The following is an 18,932-nucleotide window of genomic DNA, read 5'->3' as shown; positions in this document are numbered from 1 at the left end:
TATGACACTTTTCTAACTTATTGTTACATTCTTAAGAGCATTGGTAAGAATAACCAATTTGATGTGTCCGACCGATAAAAATGGTCATGATCTATTCTAACCAATATATTGATTGATTTTAAACATTTTATTGTTTGGGGGTTTGCGCATGCTGCGCCGGAACTCTGGAATAGCATCCCACAAAATTTAAGGCAAGTTGACACAATTGGGCAATTTAAAACTGCATTGAAAACATATTTATTTAACTGAAAAGAATATAAACAAAGCATTACCAGCAGCTTACCCCTCATCTTTTCTTTTTCTTCTAAAGCACATTGAGACCTTTGTAAGGTGTAATGCGCTATACAAAAGCTGTTCTATTATTATTATTGATCAGATGCACGTTCATCAACACATTGGTTATTTCGACTAATCCTTTTTAAAAAGTGTATTAATGAGAATGGAAATTATCACATTATCCAGGAAGATTTATATATTTTGATTCTTTATTTGTGTTGTGTATAGATTTTTTTAAAGATTTGATTGTTCTTTAGTCAATAATAGTGATACGTTAGCATGGTTAGTAGCCTCAATAAAAGTCATTTGTGAATGATTTTCATCTAGGCAATACGCGCTTACAAGAAGTAATCATAACAGACTTCTTTCGTTTTTATTTTCATTGTATGTCTATTTTCCAAGCAGATGGTGCTATTTGGAATATTTCATGTTCCGTCCACCGATTCCATTTGGTTTTCTAACATGTCCTTTTCTCGAGATAGTCGAGTCTAATGCAGAGTCTGTCATCTTCAGTGTACACGAGTCAGAACACAAACTGACTAAGCCATGGATTTTGTTATTCATTTACAAGTGTAGACATCAGTGACAGTTTCACAGACTCGACACTTAACTTTGCAACACCAGATAAATTTACAATCACACCTTTCGACTCTTCTGATAACTTGAGTGTTATAACCCCGTCCACAGCACAAAAGATCACAACTATCAGATCCAGTAGATGTTCGATTACATTCTCGTCCTGTTGTTCCTACGATACCAAGATCACGATTAGTACGACAGTAGTTTGGTGATCTCTGCATAAAGACTAGTTCATCTGATCCAATCTCTTCGCGTCTCATTCGTTTGTCTTTACGACGAAGTCGAGTATGCTTCTTTGTTCTGATGATGACTTCGACACCTTCACGATAACGACTCTTAGCGAGATCACCGATCTCCTTGAAGCTTGGCATCGCCCTCCAACATGTCTTTAATGAACAAGATGCTGAAACACCATGGCATCGACAAAGAGTCTTCATTCCTGACTTGATAAGCTGTAAGAAAAACAAATACATATCAACTATCTTTCTTTTTTCTTCGTTTTACCCAAAGAGGAAATTCAAAGAGTTGGTAAAATAATCTTTAATAAATTTACAGGATAACCCTTAAATCATTTCAACAAACTATTTCTAATTGAAAATATAGCCGTATTAGCCCGTATAAACATGGAATAATAGTAGTCGAAAGTAGTATGTTTGAAAAAAAAGTCCATGCATTTTAATCCTACATAATTGCATAATTAGCTGGTATTCATATAGCTAGAGAGATAAAACTAGCTGAAAGACGAACACTCGTTTCTCAGTTTAAATACGTCCAAACCCACAATAATGAAAACTAGTGGGAAATCAAGTATAACCTTTGTACATGAGTATATACTTGAGGAGGATGTGATACCAAATAGCTTGGATAAAGTAGTACCTCGATGGTGATACCAGGGAACTATGTCCTTGGACAGTATTTTACAATCTTAAGGAGGCTTTCTGAGGAGTTGTCGGCATTCCTTTTGATCTTGAAACAAGTCATCTCTTCTTACCAATCACAAAACGCACGGGTGGGCTACCAAGGACCATTGTGACCATGGCGTTACTGTAACTTCTTTCATAGTAATAAAGCAGTATGGTGTAAATTAGTTATACATAAAGTTCTTTCCCCGGTTTTGTCATGAACTTGCGTTACGTCATCCACCCAACATTTGCTCTTTTAAAAATAAAACGTACGAAGTTACATGTAGTTCCTTTTTTATATTCATCACTCCTATCACTGATAATAATAAGAAATGATTTCTACAGACCTGTCTGCCAGCTTCGTTGTTATGTAGATTCATTTCATGTACACCAGGCTTGATAGTCAATGTACGACCCTTAGCTGAAGACGGTGGGGGCGAAGGCGACGATGATGCGTCTTCATCGGCAGCGTCAACAAACTTCCTAGCTAATTTTATTCCATAATCGACGTCATCTGTACATCCTCCCCATTTCCATTCTTCATCTTCACCCACGACATCATCACTAGGACGACCGTGAGGTGATGCACATCCACACTCTGTAAGATTACCAACACTACACGATCTTGTTACAGAGTATACTACTCCTGCTGATGTGATAGCGTAGATAAATGCAGTCTCTTTGTTGCCTGTCAAAAGATTTTTTGTAAATGATAAAGACTTCCATTACAATGCGAACAAGTATAATTCCAATATTTTTTAGGCCTATATCAGTGACACAATAATTCTTGGTACCATGGATTGCACACTCACATAAACAAAAGTTATACGGACCCATCAAATTTTGGTATTTAGATAAAAAGGTATTGCTAAAAATGTATTTTGTTGTATTACTATTAGTAGGCCTTTGTATTTTACAGGTTTGATACTGAATATTAAAAAATGTGTTGTTGGAGATTCTTTTCACTTAAAGTTCACAACTTTTTATTTAAAGGATGGAATGCTGCGGACCATTTTCAAAGTGACAATGATCGATCATTTATTACTCTTACGGTACTGATAAACACCCCAGCTATTTCTTCTCAACAAACTTGAGCTCTGTCATCGTAATCATTTATTAGCCAAGAGATAAAGAAAGTTTCAATCCTTTAAATGCTGTGAAGCCCTTATTACCAGTCAAATAGTGAATGAAATAATTCATATTTCATATTGTCAATGTGGTGTCTATCATGATGAAAGTACATGTGAACTGTCAGTGAGATTTATGAAAACATGTCTATAATACCACTTCATCTTTGCTTTATCCTACATAGATTTCACGAGACGGGAGAGTGTTTAAAGGTACACTTCCATATTACTCGGTGTATCCACGCTGTATGACGAATATTCATAATCGTAAATTCATTATCGAGATTAATTAGGGCTTTCTAATATTCAAAGATCAAATATTTTAGAAGCAAAAAGTAATAAGATTAAGAAACAAGGTGTTATTGATATAAAAACAATTATGGATGAAGCACTTTTTATGTCAGTCCAGTATGCTTCCTTATCTTGCCAAGTATATTTAGGGCTTTTTGGAGGGCTTGTTCAATGCTGTAATGAAATCAGTGTAGTCTTCAATTCGAAGAATGAGATCTCAATATTCTATTAGAAACAAATTATTAAAAAACAAACCATCACAAAAACAGAACTAAGTCGGTGGAGAAATGGGAAATAGACGAGAAAATAAAAGAATGAGCCCTACGAGTCATAAGGACATGAAGGAAGGATATCAGAACATATTCTCACTCATCTAGAAAAAAGGGAACAGAATATAGAGCAACAATACACCGATGTAAACTAAACATATCTCATCATTATGTTCTGAGAAAAACGAAGTAATATTATCTTCAGTAGAGTTTCCATTCAATAAAGGCATATAAATGAAAGGATAGTGTAATTCATGTCTTCAATATAAATTTTATTTTATGTACTAACATATTACTGTTTCATAAATTATGTTTTAGTTAGGTATGAATTTCATAGTGTTTACAAGCATAACACAGTTTCATAATAATGTTCCCAATAACGCGCTTATAGAGCACTTGTCTTCCCGCGTGGTTTGGATACAAAGAAAGAAAAAAAATGGTCCTTCCAAGTTCAAGAAAGTTCTGCTTCACTTTCGGGTCCTCTTGCCGCCCAAACAATACTTACCACAAATTGTTCTCTTTATGCAAACATGATTATAATAGGGGTATGCAATCCCCTCACATTTAAATACAAACAACCGCATGAATAGAAATCCGATTTCTGATATCACGAACAAATCTCTTTTTAATCTGCAGCCCCGGGCCATTTTCTCTTTTTTTGTCATGGACTTGGCAACAACCTCCATGATAAGGTGTATCAAAAGTATATGTTCAATCGAATCCAACTTTATATCAACGTAGGCCCTATATCAAACATAGAGAGAGAGGGGGGATTTCTACCAATTCACATTTCATTTTGAGGGGGGGTCGTAAAAATTCTTTATGAGATGTTGAGAATTTTAAATAGTTAATTAATCGAGTTAATTATCCTATACGGCAACAATTCTCAGAAATTGATATAAAGACGATGTAAGTGATCACACTCGGTTTGTGCCACTTCGCAGCTGAAATGAACTATCATGGTACTGTCATCTACCTACATGTATTCCACTCAATATTCTAATTCCTATACTTTCATATTAATTAACATGAATAAATGAATCATAGACTTAAAGATTCGATGTTTGATTTGTAAATCCTTATTTTGTTAAGATGACTGATGGTTATCGGTGAGGATTGAGAGAACCAATCGCCTCGAGTTGTTTTCTCTATTAAAGGAAATAAACCTAATATTGAGCCAAGATATCCCCTTTGTTAAAAAAAATTACGTCGGTCCGAAAGAGGAATTCCAGAGGTGAGTCCTAAGTTTGAATTAAGTAGATTGGTGATCGAAATCTGTATAATATTGAGACCAATCGTTTCCAAAACTAACTAAGATTTATAACAAATATAATATTTATGATGTGAATATGATTCCAATCAAATAATCCAGGAGATTTTTAATTTTCATTTAAAAAAAATCATAATGTTTCTATGAAGAAGAAAATACGAAATATATGGTTGGCATTGACTCATTTTTTATTTTAATTTAGACCAAATACAAAACAAAACAATGCCACGCAGACCATTACATAATATTAAACTTATTACACATGTAATACATGTGGAATTAAATTACTGCAACAAGTAAATGTAACAACACACAGTCAGTGAGGGTAGGACCATAACACTCTTCACCACGAAGATGCCAATTTCATAATAGGCCTACATGTATTTGACATGGAGGTATTCCCTTTTTCTTCTTCTTCTTCCTTCAGCTAACAAAGAATTTTGTAACACAAAATAGGAATGAAAGTGGCTAAGATTAATTTTGTGAAAGTGTGTTATCCTTAACAAAAGAAGATTTATGAAGATGAAGGTTGAACGAAAGGGGTGAGGGACAATGGCGTGATGAAACAAAACTTCATGCAAATCATGGCATAATAATAATAAATATCGCGCCAAATCCACTCTGTAGAGTGCTCAAGGCGCATTTTAACAAATTATAAAAAGAAATTGAGAAGAATTGAAGAGAAATGTTTTAAGGTATTGTTTGAAAGTTTCAGAAGTCAAGCACTGTTTGATGTTTTCAGGGAGGCTATTCCATGATCTTTCCCCCAGGTTTTGGAAACTTTGGGGGTAACCAGGGAATTGGAAGAGGGGAAACGTAAGGATCTTGAAGGGGTATAACTTTTGATCAGTGAAATGAGGTACTGGGGAGAAGAGCCATAGACACAGTGGAAAGTTATTATGTTGGCAAAATATCTTTTCAAAGATCAGGAGCGAGCGAAAATTCAGACCCTTAAATAAATAAATTTGTTGTTTTATGACAGAATTTGACATTATCATTCAGAAGATAATTGCATTTTGCACTTTTTTCATTCATTTTATTAATTTTTTTCTCCTTTATTTGTTTTCTCTTGTTTTTTCGATTGTCTTATGTCCCCAAGACCCATATACACCAAAGGTGAGAGAAAGGGAGTGAGAAGAAAAAAAAGAAGGCAGGAAAAAATGTCGAAACCTGAATGTACGAGTGTGATGAGAAGCCATTCAAGAACCTATCATGCCTATAGTCAAATAGAGTTCATTAGGTCACTTACATTATACAGAAGCCAATTAAACTAAAATCTCATAAAAAGGTACATATATGCGACTTTATAGTCCACACCCATGGCAGTGTATAGGCCTACTTGCGAAACTGGTCGGGGTCGGCTCTACATGCAGGGACTTTTTTTTTAAGTAGCGAAACAAAAAAAAGGGGGGGGTAAAGAAAAAGGAAGAAAGAAAAGAGAAATAAGTTGTGCAACCCAATCGCCCTATATTCCATTGATAAAAAAATTGACCGCGCCATTGGAACAAGTAACTGACAAGCAAGTATATTCTCGTCAGATGCGAACTAGCAGGTAAAATGTGGAAAATTTTCTAGTCAAAATCGTAGAAACTGACCAGCAGACATGTTGTTGATAACAGATTTATTTCACTCGCAGCCACCCATATAGTGCCGCGTCTATTATATACTATACAAAAATCTTCGTAATTCTTTGTAGGACCTGAATTTGTGTATGCTTTTATTGTCTGCCAAGGTATGTTTAAACCCCGAAGAGTTCATAAAGTGTGTCCATTGTATTATTTACATTATTTCTCATTAGAAGTCTATCTCGTTAGACCTAATTAAATTAATGAGATGATACAATGATAACTTCAAGAGAACAAACGAATTACAATCTGGTCAAGTATAGATACCTAGTAGTATACTGAACTAACATTTTTTGGTATATACCATGTGTACGGTATGGGCTCCTACTGGTTTTTATTGATCGATATATTCCATCTCCGCTTTTATACTAAGCTGCGTTTACATATTGTAGTATAATCTTCTCTTGAAATAATTATGCAAAAATAATATTTTTGAAAGCAAACTCTCCGCATTCCTATTTTACATAAAGTTGTATAGAGCTGTATACACTGATGTCAGAAACACGCAGCAAGTTGTGACCATTCGATTTGGTTGTTAAAACGTGTTTCAGCAACCAATAGGACATGTACACAATATGCATAAAATCCGATTATGGTGAATTTCAAGGTTAAGATGTTAGGTTGTCGTTAAAATTCACAAAGCATAGTATTCTGGCTTCATCCCTACTTGTCAAGGGCCAAAAACGTATAACATCAACTACATTATCTAACTACATTATAAGCCTTTTAATTTTACTAACCTGTATTCATAATCTCTCCAAACGGATTGTTTACGTCACCAATAACCGAGCAGTTCCATCTCTCAGTGCTAAATTGACGTTGACATTCAATAATCCCAACTTTAGCTCCTTCACTAATCATGTTGATGATATCAGGCGTGGTAGAACATACTCTCCGCTGAAATAAAAATCAAAGGAAATAGAATAATAATTCAAAACAACGAAAATATATATATATTTTAACAAAGATCACAACAAAGAAAGTATAGAGGTACCTTCTGAAAATCTTTCTTCATTATTCATTCCAAATTTCATCTAACGTTTGAATTTTATATTTCAACGTGATGAAAATCCCTCCCAATTTGCATAAAAATGAAAAAAACAGAGACAGAATCAATATATTAAGATAAAGGTTTGAGACGACCTAAAAGTGAGGTTTTTCTATCAATTTAATTCCCCTTGTTTACTACGTAAAAAAAATAGGAGCGCCATTCTGATAACATTTGGCTATAAGTCCACCGAGAAATGTTAATACAGGAAAATCGCATAAGCATAACGTAAAATGAGAAAGTTATGACATTTTAAACTTTGCTATTTTTTTCACATAACATTTTTATGCAAAACTTAGAGATATATGCAAATGACGGAGTTAAAAAATCCAAGCTCCTTTACTATTTATTTTATGTTCTATTGTTTTAATTATACAATATTTCAATTTTCACAGATTTGACAATAATGACCAACTTGACTGAACCACAAAATGTTAAAGCAATCAAACAAAGCATAATTCTACATGTATAGGCCAGAGGGAGGAATAAAACTTTTTGTTTCAAACTTTCATATGCATGGCAATGACATGAATTAAGAGAAAATTAAGATATTTCATAACTCATGTATTGAAAAAAGTGTGTAGGTCATGCCATCAGTCTCCTCATTTGCACCGAAGAGGACGTGCATTCAACTGAAATTAAGAGAAAGTTAAATGTCACAACTTTCCTATTTTTTATCCGATTTTGATGACATTTTCGATGTTATGCTTGTTAGATTTTCTTCTTTTTATTCGAGTCAACTTTTTGTTGGGGATGGACCTGTCGTGATGCATTTATACAAACCTGTTCAATAGTGAGTCCTGGAAACCTTTGACATAGTGTATCAGGATCGACTAAGATATTATTGATTGATGGTGGTTGAGTAACAGACTGGTCTGGAATGGTGTCATGACCAACCATTGTAGCTCCTAGAGATGCTGCTCCTAACCACCTATGATACAACACAAACATGATTAAAATGCCAATTAAAGTATCTATTTCCAATTTCATTAAACAAAACAAAATAAGAACAGAATTATAATTAGATAGAAAAGGTGAGTGAGTGACATCATCGGCTGTCTCATTTGCATGTCACTGGTTGTGCATATCACTGTTTTGTGAAAACTAAGCGAAACTTTAAGTGGCATAACTTTCTTATTTTACACCCGATTTGATGAAGTTTTCTGCGTAATGCTTCTTTAATTTTTCTCTATTTTTTATAATCAGTATTTTTCTGGGTTGGACTTGACCTTTAACAATGCGCTTTAACTGCATTTGCCATTATTATTATCACCATCATCATCATAGTACTACCGCCATTAATATACATGTACTTTATGTAGGCATACTACTAACAAAAAACAATAATAATAGATAATAATGATGGTGATCGCGGTGTTGTGTATGATGAATAACATTAACAAGAATTTGAAAATCGCATTTATTCATAGAAGGCATAAATTCAAAACGTTTATCATAGTAATGAAATTATAAATAGAAAAGGGCAAACTACAAAAAAACATGGAGTTTTGGAAGAGCATAAATTTCAGAACGATGAGGCGGACAAAATATCCAAATATGTTTCGTTAAAGAAAACGGCAAAAACATGTCTAGACATTCAACATTTCAATTGGGTTTTCATTTTTTCGAATCCATGCAGGAAAAGCACATCAATTTGCATTTTAAGAGAATATCAAATAGTGGGAAATGAAGATAGTAAAAAAAACAATTACATCATGTACATGGGAAAGGAAATACACGTAGACGACCATGGAAGACATCCTCCAATTTAGAGAGGGGGGGGGGGATGCCACGCAATATTTTAACATATTTTTATTTCTTGTTATTAGTAGATTAACAATAGCTAATAGCGCTTATGATGATATTTTGCTCACCTCCACTGCTGCCCACCCATTTGATATACGGTATTCAAACATTCTGTTGATCGTTTAAAGTTTCTTTTGTGTAATAATCGTCAAGATTGCTGAGCGTTACGGCTCATTAACAGATATTAAATTAGGCCTAATGAGTTCCTACTCATTCATATAATCAATTCAACCCATATCGTTTTGAAATTTGTCATTGTAAATGATCTATAATAAACAGACTGGTGCCACCTGTACTACATGTCCGCAGGCAAGATTCCATTTCTCAAAAAGGAGTGAACAAATTATTGTATAGGATCCCCGAGTGGGATCCAGTCATTGAGGTATACTACCTCCATGAGGATATGAGATAAAATCATCCACTCTCAAATTTTGTTATTACTACCCTATAACTTGGTTAAAATATGACCATACCAACTGTTGGTCAAAACAAGATTGCACCTTAAAACGGTTGGGATCTGGTCATATTCTCTACAAACTGACCACCTTTTTGTGTTCTCACGAGTAGGTAACACATTCTTTCGAGTAGAAGATGCTCTTTCAAGGAGGGGATGCTGTGTTCTTTTGAGTAGGGGAATACTGCGTTTTCTCGAGTAGAGAATACAGTTTTTTTCGATTAGGCGATGCTGTGTTCTTTACAGTAGGGAATATTGTGTAGGTAGTTCTGTTGGCTTCAAAATAATAAATAGGAAGTGGAGCTATGCCATCATCATGATCTCTTATCTTTGTGTAAACCAACTGAATGAACAAAGTCATTCTGGGTACAAAAAGTGACTTGTAATAATTGCATGCCGATTAATATCTGAATTACGTTCTGCCCGATTACCTTAATGGGACTAAAAAGGATATTTTGATCACTGATGTGTGTGCCGCAGTAATGGTCTAAACAAAGCCATATGTCAAATAAAGAACTTTTTTATATTCTGCTTTACTGAAGAGTATTTTGATCAATTGCCACTTAGAACTTGAGAAGAGAACAAATATCTGTGTTTTGTCAAAGGAATTTTTTTAAAAATCATTGTTGTCGAGTCTCATCGGCCTGCCCCCTCCGGCCTGAAAATATACATCTAAAATTTGTTTAAAGATAATATGTTGCAAGAATTTTGAATTACCATCATTGTTAATATTCACAGCACAAAATCCTGGAATATGACTAGATTTGGGGGCAAATAATGTTATTTTTTACTCCCTTTATTTATTGATTTCGTATTCGAGATCGGCATCAGCATCTGAGATAGTAACACCATGATGTCAATCTCGTTGATTGCATCTGAGATAGTAACACCATGATGTCAATCTCGTTGATTGCATCTGAGATAGTAACACCATGATGTCAATCTCATTGATTGCATCTGAGATAGTAACACCATGATGTCAATCTCGTTGATTGCATCTGAGATAGTAACACCATGATGTCAATCTCGTTGATTGCATCTGAGATAGTAACACCATGAGGTCAATCTCGTTCATCGCGTCTGAGAAAGTAACACCATGATGTCAATCTCGTTGATTGCATCTGAGATAGTAACACCATGATGTCAATCTCGTTCATTGCGTCTGAGATAGTAACACCATGATGTCAATCTCGTTGATTGCATCTGAGATAGTAACACCATGATGTCAATCTCGTTGATTGCGTCTGAGATAGTAACACCATGATGTCAATCTCGTTGATTGCATCTGAGATAGCAACACCATGATGTCAATCTCGTTGATTGCATCTGAGATAGTAACACCATGATGTCAATCTCGTTGATTGCATCTGAGATAGTAACACCATGATGTCAATCTCGTTGATTGCATCTGAGATAGTAACACCATGATGTCAATCTCGTTGATTGCATTCTCTACAACCACACCATGTTGAAATAGGTATGTTTAAGATTGGTTTGTTAAGTTTGAGTCACGAGGACCCCTCGGAAGACCAGCAGCACCATGGTTGATGCTAAGTAGGGCCATCCTCCCTTTTTCATTTGTCAGTGTTACATGTGTCATTTCATAAGCATTGTTATTTGTTTTTAAAGGAAAATCAATTCAATTCAAACTTTAACTATTCTTTTCGGGTTGAAGCCATCTACTACCAAATGATCCAATAAAAGTCAAGCGAGCTTGAAGGAGAAGTCCACCCTAACAAAAAGAATTGATTTTAACAAGAAGAGAAAACTCAAACAAGCATAACGCTAAGCTTTAAATTTCATTACAATTGGATGTCAAATGAGAAAGTTGTGTAAAACTATCAGTTTATTGGAGGGAACCAATGCTATCACTGACACTAACTCGTTATTTTTTTTGCATTTTTATGTGAAATAGTTTAATTTTTTCTTCATGTGAAACAAAGTTCGATCCGTCCCGGAACAGGTTGGAAATGACATCATCAAGCTATTTTAAGTTGATAGATAAAGGACCCCCTCATTATCAAATCTTCAAAAAAATATGATTATGATACCCCAAACAATAAAATACAAAAAGAATGTGTGTACATTATCAAATCTCTCTTTGCACATCACTGTGATGTGCATAAACATGTTATGCGAAAAATAAGCAATATTTTCATAATCTTCTTGAAGTTTTTATAGTTTTATTATTAGTATAATTAGATTTCCTCCTCTTGCTAATTCAATGGATAGCCTTTTCTCATTACATCTACAACAAAGGAATTTCTTATCACCGATGACGAAAAATAATGCGAAATTGAGCTCTTGCCTCATTATGTAATAGTGCGGTGAAAACTGCAGAAAAAAAATACACACAACTCTCTTACTTTATAACCGGTTTTGATCTGATTTTATATTTGTATAGGTCTATTCATATTTTATTGAAAGTAAATTGATGGTAGGGCTAAAGCAGCAGAACAAAGAAAAGGTCATACACAGACCTCCACAAGTAATAATCAATTATGTTAGACCTCAGGCGGTACACTCAAATAAGGCCCTAAAATGTTAGTAAGTATCCACGCGCAGGTAATAAATTGGAAACTATATAATACCGTCTGCTTTATGTGTCATTCACACTTAATATTTCAGATGTTACAGAAAGAATGGTGCTATTGTGGGACTTCCGCAATAAAATTTGTACCATTGCTAAGACCAGGGTAGACTTTATGAAAGGACTGTCGAACGATTTATCCTACTGTTACCATAGAAACAGTCAGTGGCGTAACTACGGGGGGCATTGGGGGGCACGTGCCCCCCCCCCCAATCGGCTGGCCAAAAAAAAAACGGGGAAAAGGAGAAAAAGAGGGAAAAAGGAAGAGAAACGTAGTGGGGAAAAGAAGAATTTGTTGTTTATTATAGTGTTATATTATATTATGTTATGTAACATAAGAAGCATTTTTTTCACAACTTTATGAAACATTATTTGCTTAATTGTGTATTCATTGTTCCTGGTGCTCGCATAGACTGTTTAACGAGATATATAAACCTGCTGTTTTCAAATCAATATACAACAAAATAGTATATTTCCTCGCAATTAGAGTTATTATTGTTTTAAGTAGTGATATATTCTTATTTTTCATGACTACTGAAAGTTATTGCCCTATTTCAAAGTCTTAATATAAAACATTTCCTGTCCGTGCTAACGTTCGCATTAGTGGATTGGTGAGATTTCTGCTCTTCATGAACTCCTAAATTCAGTCCGTAAAATGTCAATTTTTCTGATCTGAATATCAAAAAATTTTAGCTCGCACTTCGCGCTCGCATCATTTGGTTAGTGAAATACGTGGGGTCTTAGTGAATTCCTACAAACAAGCCTTACAATGCCCCTCTTCATGTATGAATTTCCTAGATTTTCAGCTCGCGCTTCGCGCTCGCAGTATTTGATTAGTGAGATGCGTATGATAATCATGATTACAATGACTTCAAAAAGTGCTCCATGTGTTTAGATGTAATTCTAACAAAATCAGCAAGCGCTTGGCACTCGCATTAGATGACTATAGTGAGATATGTATACTCTGACTTAATGGATTCCTAACCATAGTCCTTAAAATATCCATGTTTGGGGTCAATATATACAAAAATTTCAGCTCGCGCTTCGCTCTCGCATTATTGTTAGTCAAATACGTAGGGTCTTAGAGAATTCCTACAAACAACCCTTAGAATGCCCCTCTTCAGGTCTATATTTCCTAAATTTTCAGCTCGCGCTTTTGCGCTTGCAGTATTTGATTAGTAAGATGCGTATGATAATCATGATTACATGACTACAAAAGGTGCTTCATGACTGTGTTTAGATGTAATTCTAACAAAATCAGTAAAGGATGGCACTAGCATTAGATGACTATGGTGAGATATTTATACTCTTAATGGATTCTAAAATATAATCCTTAAAATTTCCTTGTTTAGGGTCAGTATATACAAAAATTTTAGCTCGCGCTTCGCGCTCGCATTGTTTGTTTAGCGAGACAGTTAAGTATCATGATTACAAAACAATTTGCTTATAATGTCAATTTTTAGCCCCCAATATCAAAAATTTTCAGGTCGCGCTTCGCGCTCGCATTATTTAATCAGTGAGATACATATCCATTTAATGGCACTGCATGTCCTTAAAATATATCTATTAGGTCAGTATACTTGACAACTGAGCGCGCTCCCTAAGTGACCCGAAATTTTTGCTGGTGCCCCCCCCCCCCCCAATGCCGTGACCCACGGTACGCCACTGGAAAGAGTGCTTCTTACCCATCGCAAATAAAATGAAGGAAACTTGTCAGATCTGACAATTTGTGAAACAAAAATGTTGATGAAACGCTTCCCAGAAAGCATATTAAACTTATTTGAAAATGAAAAACAAAAACAATATAGTAGTGGGTGGGAGAAAGGGGGGGGGGGTAGGAGAAGAGGGATGTGATAGAGAGAGAGAAAAAAAATAAAAAGTGGGGGAGGGGCTTGTCTATCTTATTACTATAAAGAATTACTCCGGCTTTAGCTTGACCATGTTGACGGCTAACAGCGCATATATACGCAATAAATTCCTGCTAGGTACCAATTCACTTCTCCTGGGTTGAGTGCAGCACCATTTCGATCACTTTCTTGTGGCTGGGATTTGAACCCAAGAACAACAGTTTCAAAGTTAAAGTCAGTAAATCCTATAGAGCATAATCTGTGTAATAATTCGTGAAACCGTGATCAGCAGTAACTTCTTTCTTTTCTCCGTTGTGTATTTGTTATCTTATTCTATTTGGATCAGTGGAGTAATGAGCCAACAAATAATTCTGAGGGGGCCATAGACTATAGGGCGTATGTGGCAAACTACATATTTCGAAAAGTTGAGAGAGGGCGAAAAAAAATCCAAACAAAAATCTAATTTTTCTGATAGATTTTAACATAATATTCAAGAAGTTATATCGTATATCGCGTTATCCCTTTCCATTTCTTCCTTTTCTCCTTTCATCATTATTTGTGGAACTTTTTCAGAGAGGTGCCCCTCCCCCCCCCTCCGATCGATTCGCCAGTGAATGCAATTCTAGATAAATTCAAATCAACATGCAAGGCCAATGTTTCCTAAATGAAATAAAATTATAAATCACCCTCTAGAGAGAGAGCGAGAGAGAGATGTTGACAAGACTGTAGACCTTGTAACTAGGCTTAGAGCTTGTTTCCCGTTGCCCACACGCGTTCTTCGTGTCATTGGCAAGGAATATTGATGGATTTAGAAATTGAGACGATGAATAATAGCATGATAAAGGTTAAATTCAAGATGCAAAGTGTTTTGCTGATCTCTTTCGGTCCCGGTATAATGACCCAGGTATATCTACATGATTCAAACTTACATGTATGTACAAACGACAATACATATTCTTTCATTTTGTAATGTAGGTTAAAAAAAAACCTTATTTCCGTCTGCCTATCTTAGTCCTACTTTTTACATTAAGTTGATATAACACTTTATTTTACGAAAATGGCTGTTATGAAAAAATTTAAGTTTACCTTAAACTGCAAAAGTTACGAATAATTAACGCAATTTTATTAAGAAATATTTAAAAAGAGAGATTGTATGCCTACAGTGTTCATGAAATAGATCAATACCACCACTATTCAGTCTGAGTTTAACTTTGCATCTTTAAACATGACACAATGCGTTTTGATCACCTTTAAAGATTTTCCTCGTTCTGAAAGATGCAAGAAGTTAATATTTCGTGTGTATACATATAATCCTAGTGAACCGTTTGAAAACATATTGTTTACTATAATCACTTACATGTTTCTCCCGATGGGAACAAATAATTTTCTATAAGCTTTGCTTTCTGTTTATGCTCCACAACTTATACATTAATTAAAACGCTCTGTTTAACAATATGGTTTGGTTTGGTTTTATTTACCATATGAAAAATAAAAACAATATGCATTGTAAAAATATGTATTACAAATATTATCACGATATAAATACTTACAAATATACGAATGGATAATTCTATTCAGAGCTATTGATATATTGTTCTGTTCTTCATAGAGGTCCAATCAAACTGCACAATTATATTCATACCGTTGTTTCGTTTTGTTGTAAAATTGGAACAAATAAATTCCATTCCAATCAAAGTTGCATCTCTAAAGGAGCGAAATAGTGCCAGATTGAACCATTGAAGATACTGCAGCCCCAGAGCCCGCTTTTATCTTTCTATTTTCCGTCCTAAACTTTTTCATTTGGTACAAGGGGAGGCATGGGATTTTAGGCTCATATATATATTTTTCTCTGACAAAAATTTACAACTGAAATTCAGTTTTAGTCCCGTACTCCTTTTGTTGCTGGGTTAGGGGCAAGGCCCACTGAAAACGCAGGCAAGGTCCTTTCGCACATGTACTTTTTTCTTCTTTTTATCTTCCATTTCTTCGTGGAAAAAATCAGAAACTGATTTTAAAAGATTTTGTTTTACTATTTAAAAAAAACACCTATTATCACTTTCATGTACGCATATATAAATGTATAATGGTATAAATTCTGTCATTTTAAAAGTTTTCTTTCCGAAATTTCTATCCCCTCTTTTGCTTCTCTTAATTTCTCTCTCTCTCTCTCTCCCTTCATTTATTTATTTTCTTACTTCCCACTCCTGTGCTTCGATTTTTTCACCTTCTTTTGTTTTTATCCATCTCCTTTCCTATAACCTTTCCTCTTTCTTTCTTTTTTTTCTCTCCTTCCTTTTCCTTTCCCTCTCCCTTTTCCATTTTCTCTTACTTTCTCCATTCCCTTCCTTTTATTTTTTGTCGTCCTCCTTTCCATTTTGTTCTTGCTTTTATCTTTGGATGCAAGGGGGGAGGGGTGGCTGACTTGGGCCGGATGTGCTCCCACTGGCAATGATCTTTTCGAAGTGTTTTTTCCAAAGGTTTTTGTCTCACCTGCGAAGCAAAGTGAGACTACAGGCGCCGCTTTTCCGACGGCGGCGGCGACGGCGGCGGCGGCGGCGGCGTCAACATCAAATCTTAACCTGAGGTTAAGTTTTTGAAATGACATCATAACTTAGAAAGTATATGGACCTAGTTCATGAAACTTGGCCATAAGGTTAATCAAGTATTACTGAACATCCTATTAGAGTTTCATGTCACATGACCAAGGTCAGAGGTCATTTAGGGTCAATGAACTTAGACCATGTTGGAGGAATCAACATCGAAATCTTAACCTGTGGTTAAGTTTTTGAAATGTCATCATAACTTAGAAAATATATGGACCTAGTTCATGAAACTTGGACATAAGGTTAATCAAGTATCACTGAACATCCTGCATGAGTTTCACGTCACATGACCAAGGTCAAAGGTCATTTAGGGTCAATGAACTTTGGCCGAATTGGAGATATCTGTTGAATTACCATCATAACTTTGAAAATTTATGGATCTGATTCATGAAACTTGGACATAATAGTAATCAAGCATCACTGAAAATTTTGTGCAAGTTTCAGGTCTCATGATTAAGGTCAAAGGTCATTAGGGTCAATGAACTTTGGCCGAATCGGGGGTATCTGTTGAATTACCATCATAACTTTGGAAGTTTATTGGGCTAGTTCATTAAACTTGGACATTAGAGTAATCAAGTATCACTGAACATCCTGTGCACATTTCAGGTCACATGACCAAGGTCAAAGGTCAATGAACTTTGGCCGAATTGGGTGTATCTGTTGAATTACCATCATAACTTTGAAAGTTTATGGATCTGATTCATGAAACTTGTACATAAGAGTAATCAAGTATCACTGAATATCCTGTTTGAGTTTCACGTCACATGATCATGGTCAAAGGTCATGTAAGGTCAATGAACTTTGGCCATGTTGGGGTTTTTTGGTGAATAACCATCATATCTCTGTAAGTTTATTGGTCTAGTTCATAAAAAGTGGACATAAGAGTAACCATGTATCACTGAACATCTTGTGCGAGTTAGAGTAGTATTCAAAGTCAGCACTGCTGCTATATTGAACCGCGTGATGCAGGTGAGACGGCCAGAGGCATTCCACTTGGGTCAATACGCATTACATATACCAAGGTACTCCAAATCAATTCAATTTTTAGTTTTACTTACTTGCGAGGTAAAAAACATACTGGTAATCTAAACGAGAGCCATCGGTGTCACATAGTTATCTTATATTTCTAGTATTGTAAAACCAGCTACAGAAACAGAGAAAGCTGCACTATGTTTGTACAGAATTGAATATGAAATATTATTACCTATATGCACAATATTTAAACTAATTTTCTTGTAATGTTAGTGTAGTAACTTAAACAATTCAAATGAAACTGCAGAGGTACTTACATCCATGTAGCATCTGTCTTGTTCGGTATTGATATCAACCAAAACACGCTGAAGATCACAAAACATCGATAAGATATATTCATTCTGGTTTTGTAACATCCGATCTCTCTTTCTTTTAGGTTACACTCCATTGTTATATCCTTTAAAGGTCTCACAAAATTAAAATCTGCACAGATAAAATCGTTTTGTTTCTGAAGAAAGTTCTGTTTAGTTGTCTTTCATAGCTACAGTTGGTACTCGTTATTTTGTTGACAAAAGTTTATTATAGTTGATACGATTTGCAGTTCAGTATCTGCAGTGCATTCGAAGATTGGTATATATCCCCTGACGATTGCGGAAAGAATTCCTTTGATGCTTGCCGTTTCTACCTGACCACTCAGCAAACAACCTAAGCTCGTAATGTGCTGTGACACAACGGCAAACACACCACTGCCAAAACTTTATCAAGTCAAGCCAATAAAACGGATAGGTCTCTGGTGATTGGTCGGCAAGGAACGTCACATCCGCCTGTTTCAACCAATCAGTGTTGACGTGTTACTCACTCATTTAGTGACTCGCAAAAAGAGGTAATCGTTTTCTTATTAAATCAATCTATAACACAATATGAGAATGTTATTGCTTTCCGGTCCGATGTTTGATTAAAATAAATTAGAAACATCAGAAAAGGTCATTGCATCTGATGCAAGCCGTGAGAATGTTGTGATCTCTGTGAGGGTTGCTCGGTCAATGAATACAAACAATTTAGATGCGTTCATTATGCTTTCTATTCTTTCGTGACGAGGCAATACCTCCCTAAAATCGTTCTTTGTGAAGCGAGGGCTCTGTTTAACCTATCCGTTTTGTTATCTCAATTGTTTATCTTTTTATGAATAGTGAATCAATGTTCTCCCCGGATTTTTTCTCCTATTATAAGGATTAGGCATTTTAGAGAGATTATACTGGTATAAACACCTGTG

The 18,932-nt window shown here is 35.2% G+C and overlaps 1 protein-coding gene across 1 annotated transcript; it reads right to left on the bottom strand.

The window, feature by feature from the left end:
* Positions 1-663: 663 nt before the first annotated feature.
* On the bottom strand, positions 664-18,684 carry LOC121410054 (protein Wnt-16-like). The gene is made up of 5 exons (XM_041601899.1): positions 17,977-18,684; positions 8,171-8,318; positions 7,080-7,236; positions 2,105-2,445; positions 664-1,307 (listed from the first exon to the last, which is right to left on the bottom strand). Exons 1-5 carry the CDS (start codon positions 18,105-18,107, stop codon positions 837-839), a joined length of 1,248 nt encoding a protein of 415 aa, XP_041457833.1. The 5' UTR covers positions 18,108-18,684; the 3' UTR covers positions 664-836.
* Positions 18,685-18,932: the final 248 nt, after the last annotated feature.

Source organism: Lytechinus variegatus, chromosome 3, assembly GCF_018143015.1.
Source record: "Lytechinus variegatus isolate NC3 chromosome 3, Lvar_3.0, whole genome shotgun sequence".
Lineage (NCBI taxonomy): Eukaryota > Metazoa > Echinodermata > Echinoidea > Temnopleuroida > Toxopneustidae > Lytechinus > Lytechinus variegatus.
This window is presented reverse-complemented; position numbering and strand designations above follow the sequence as displayed.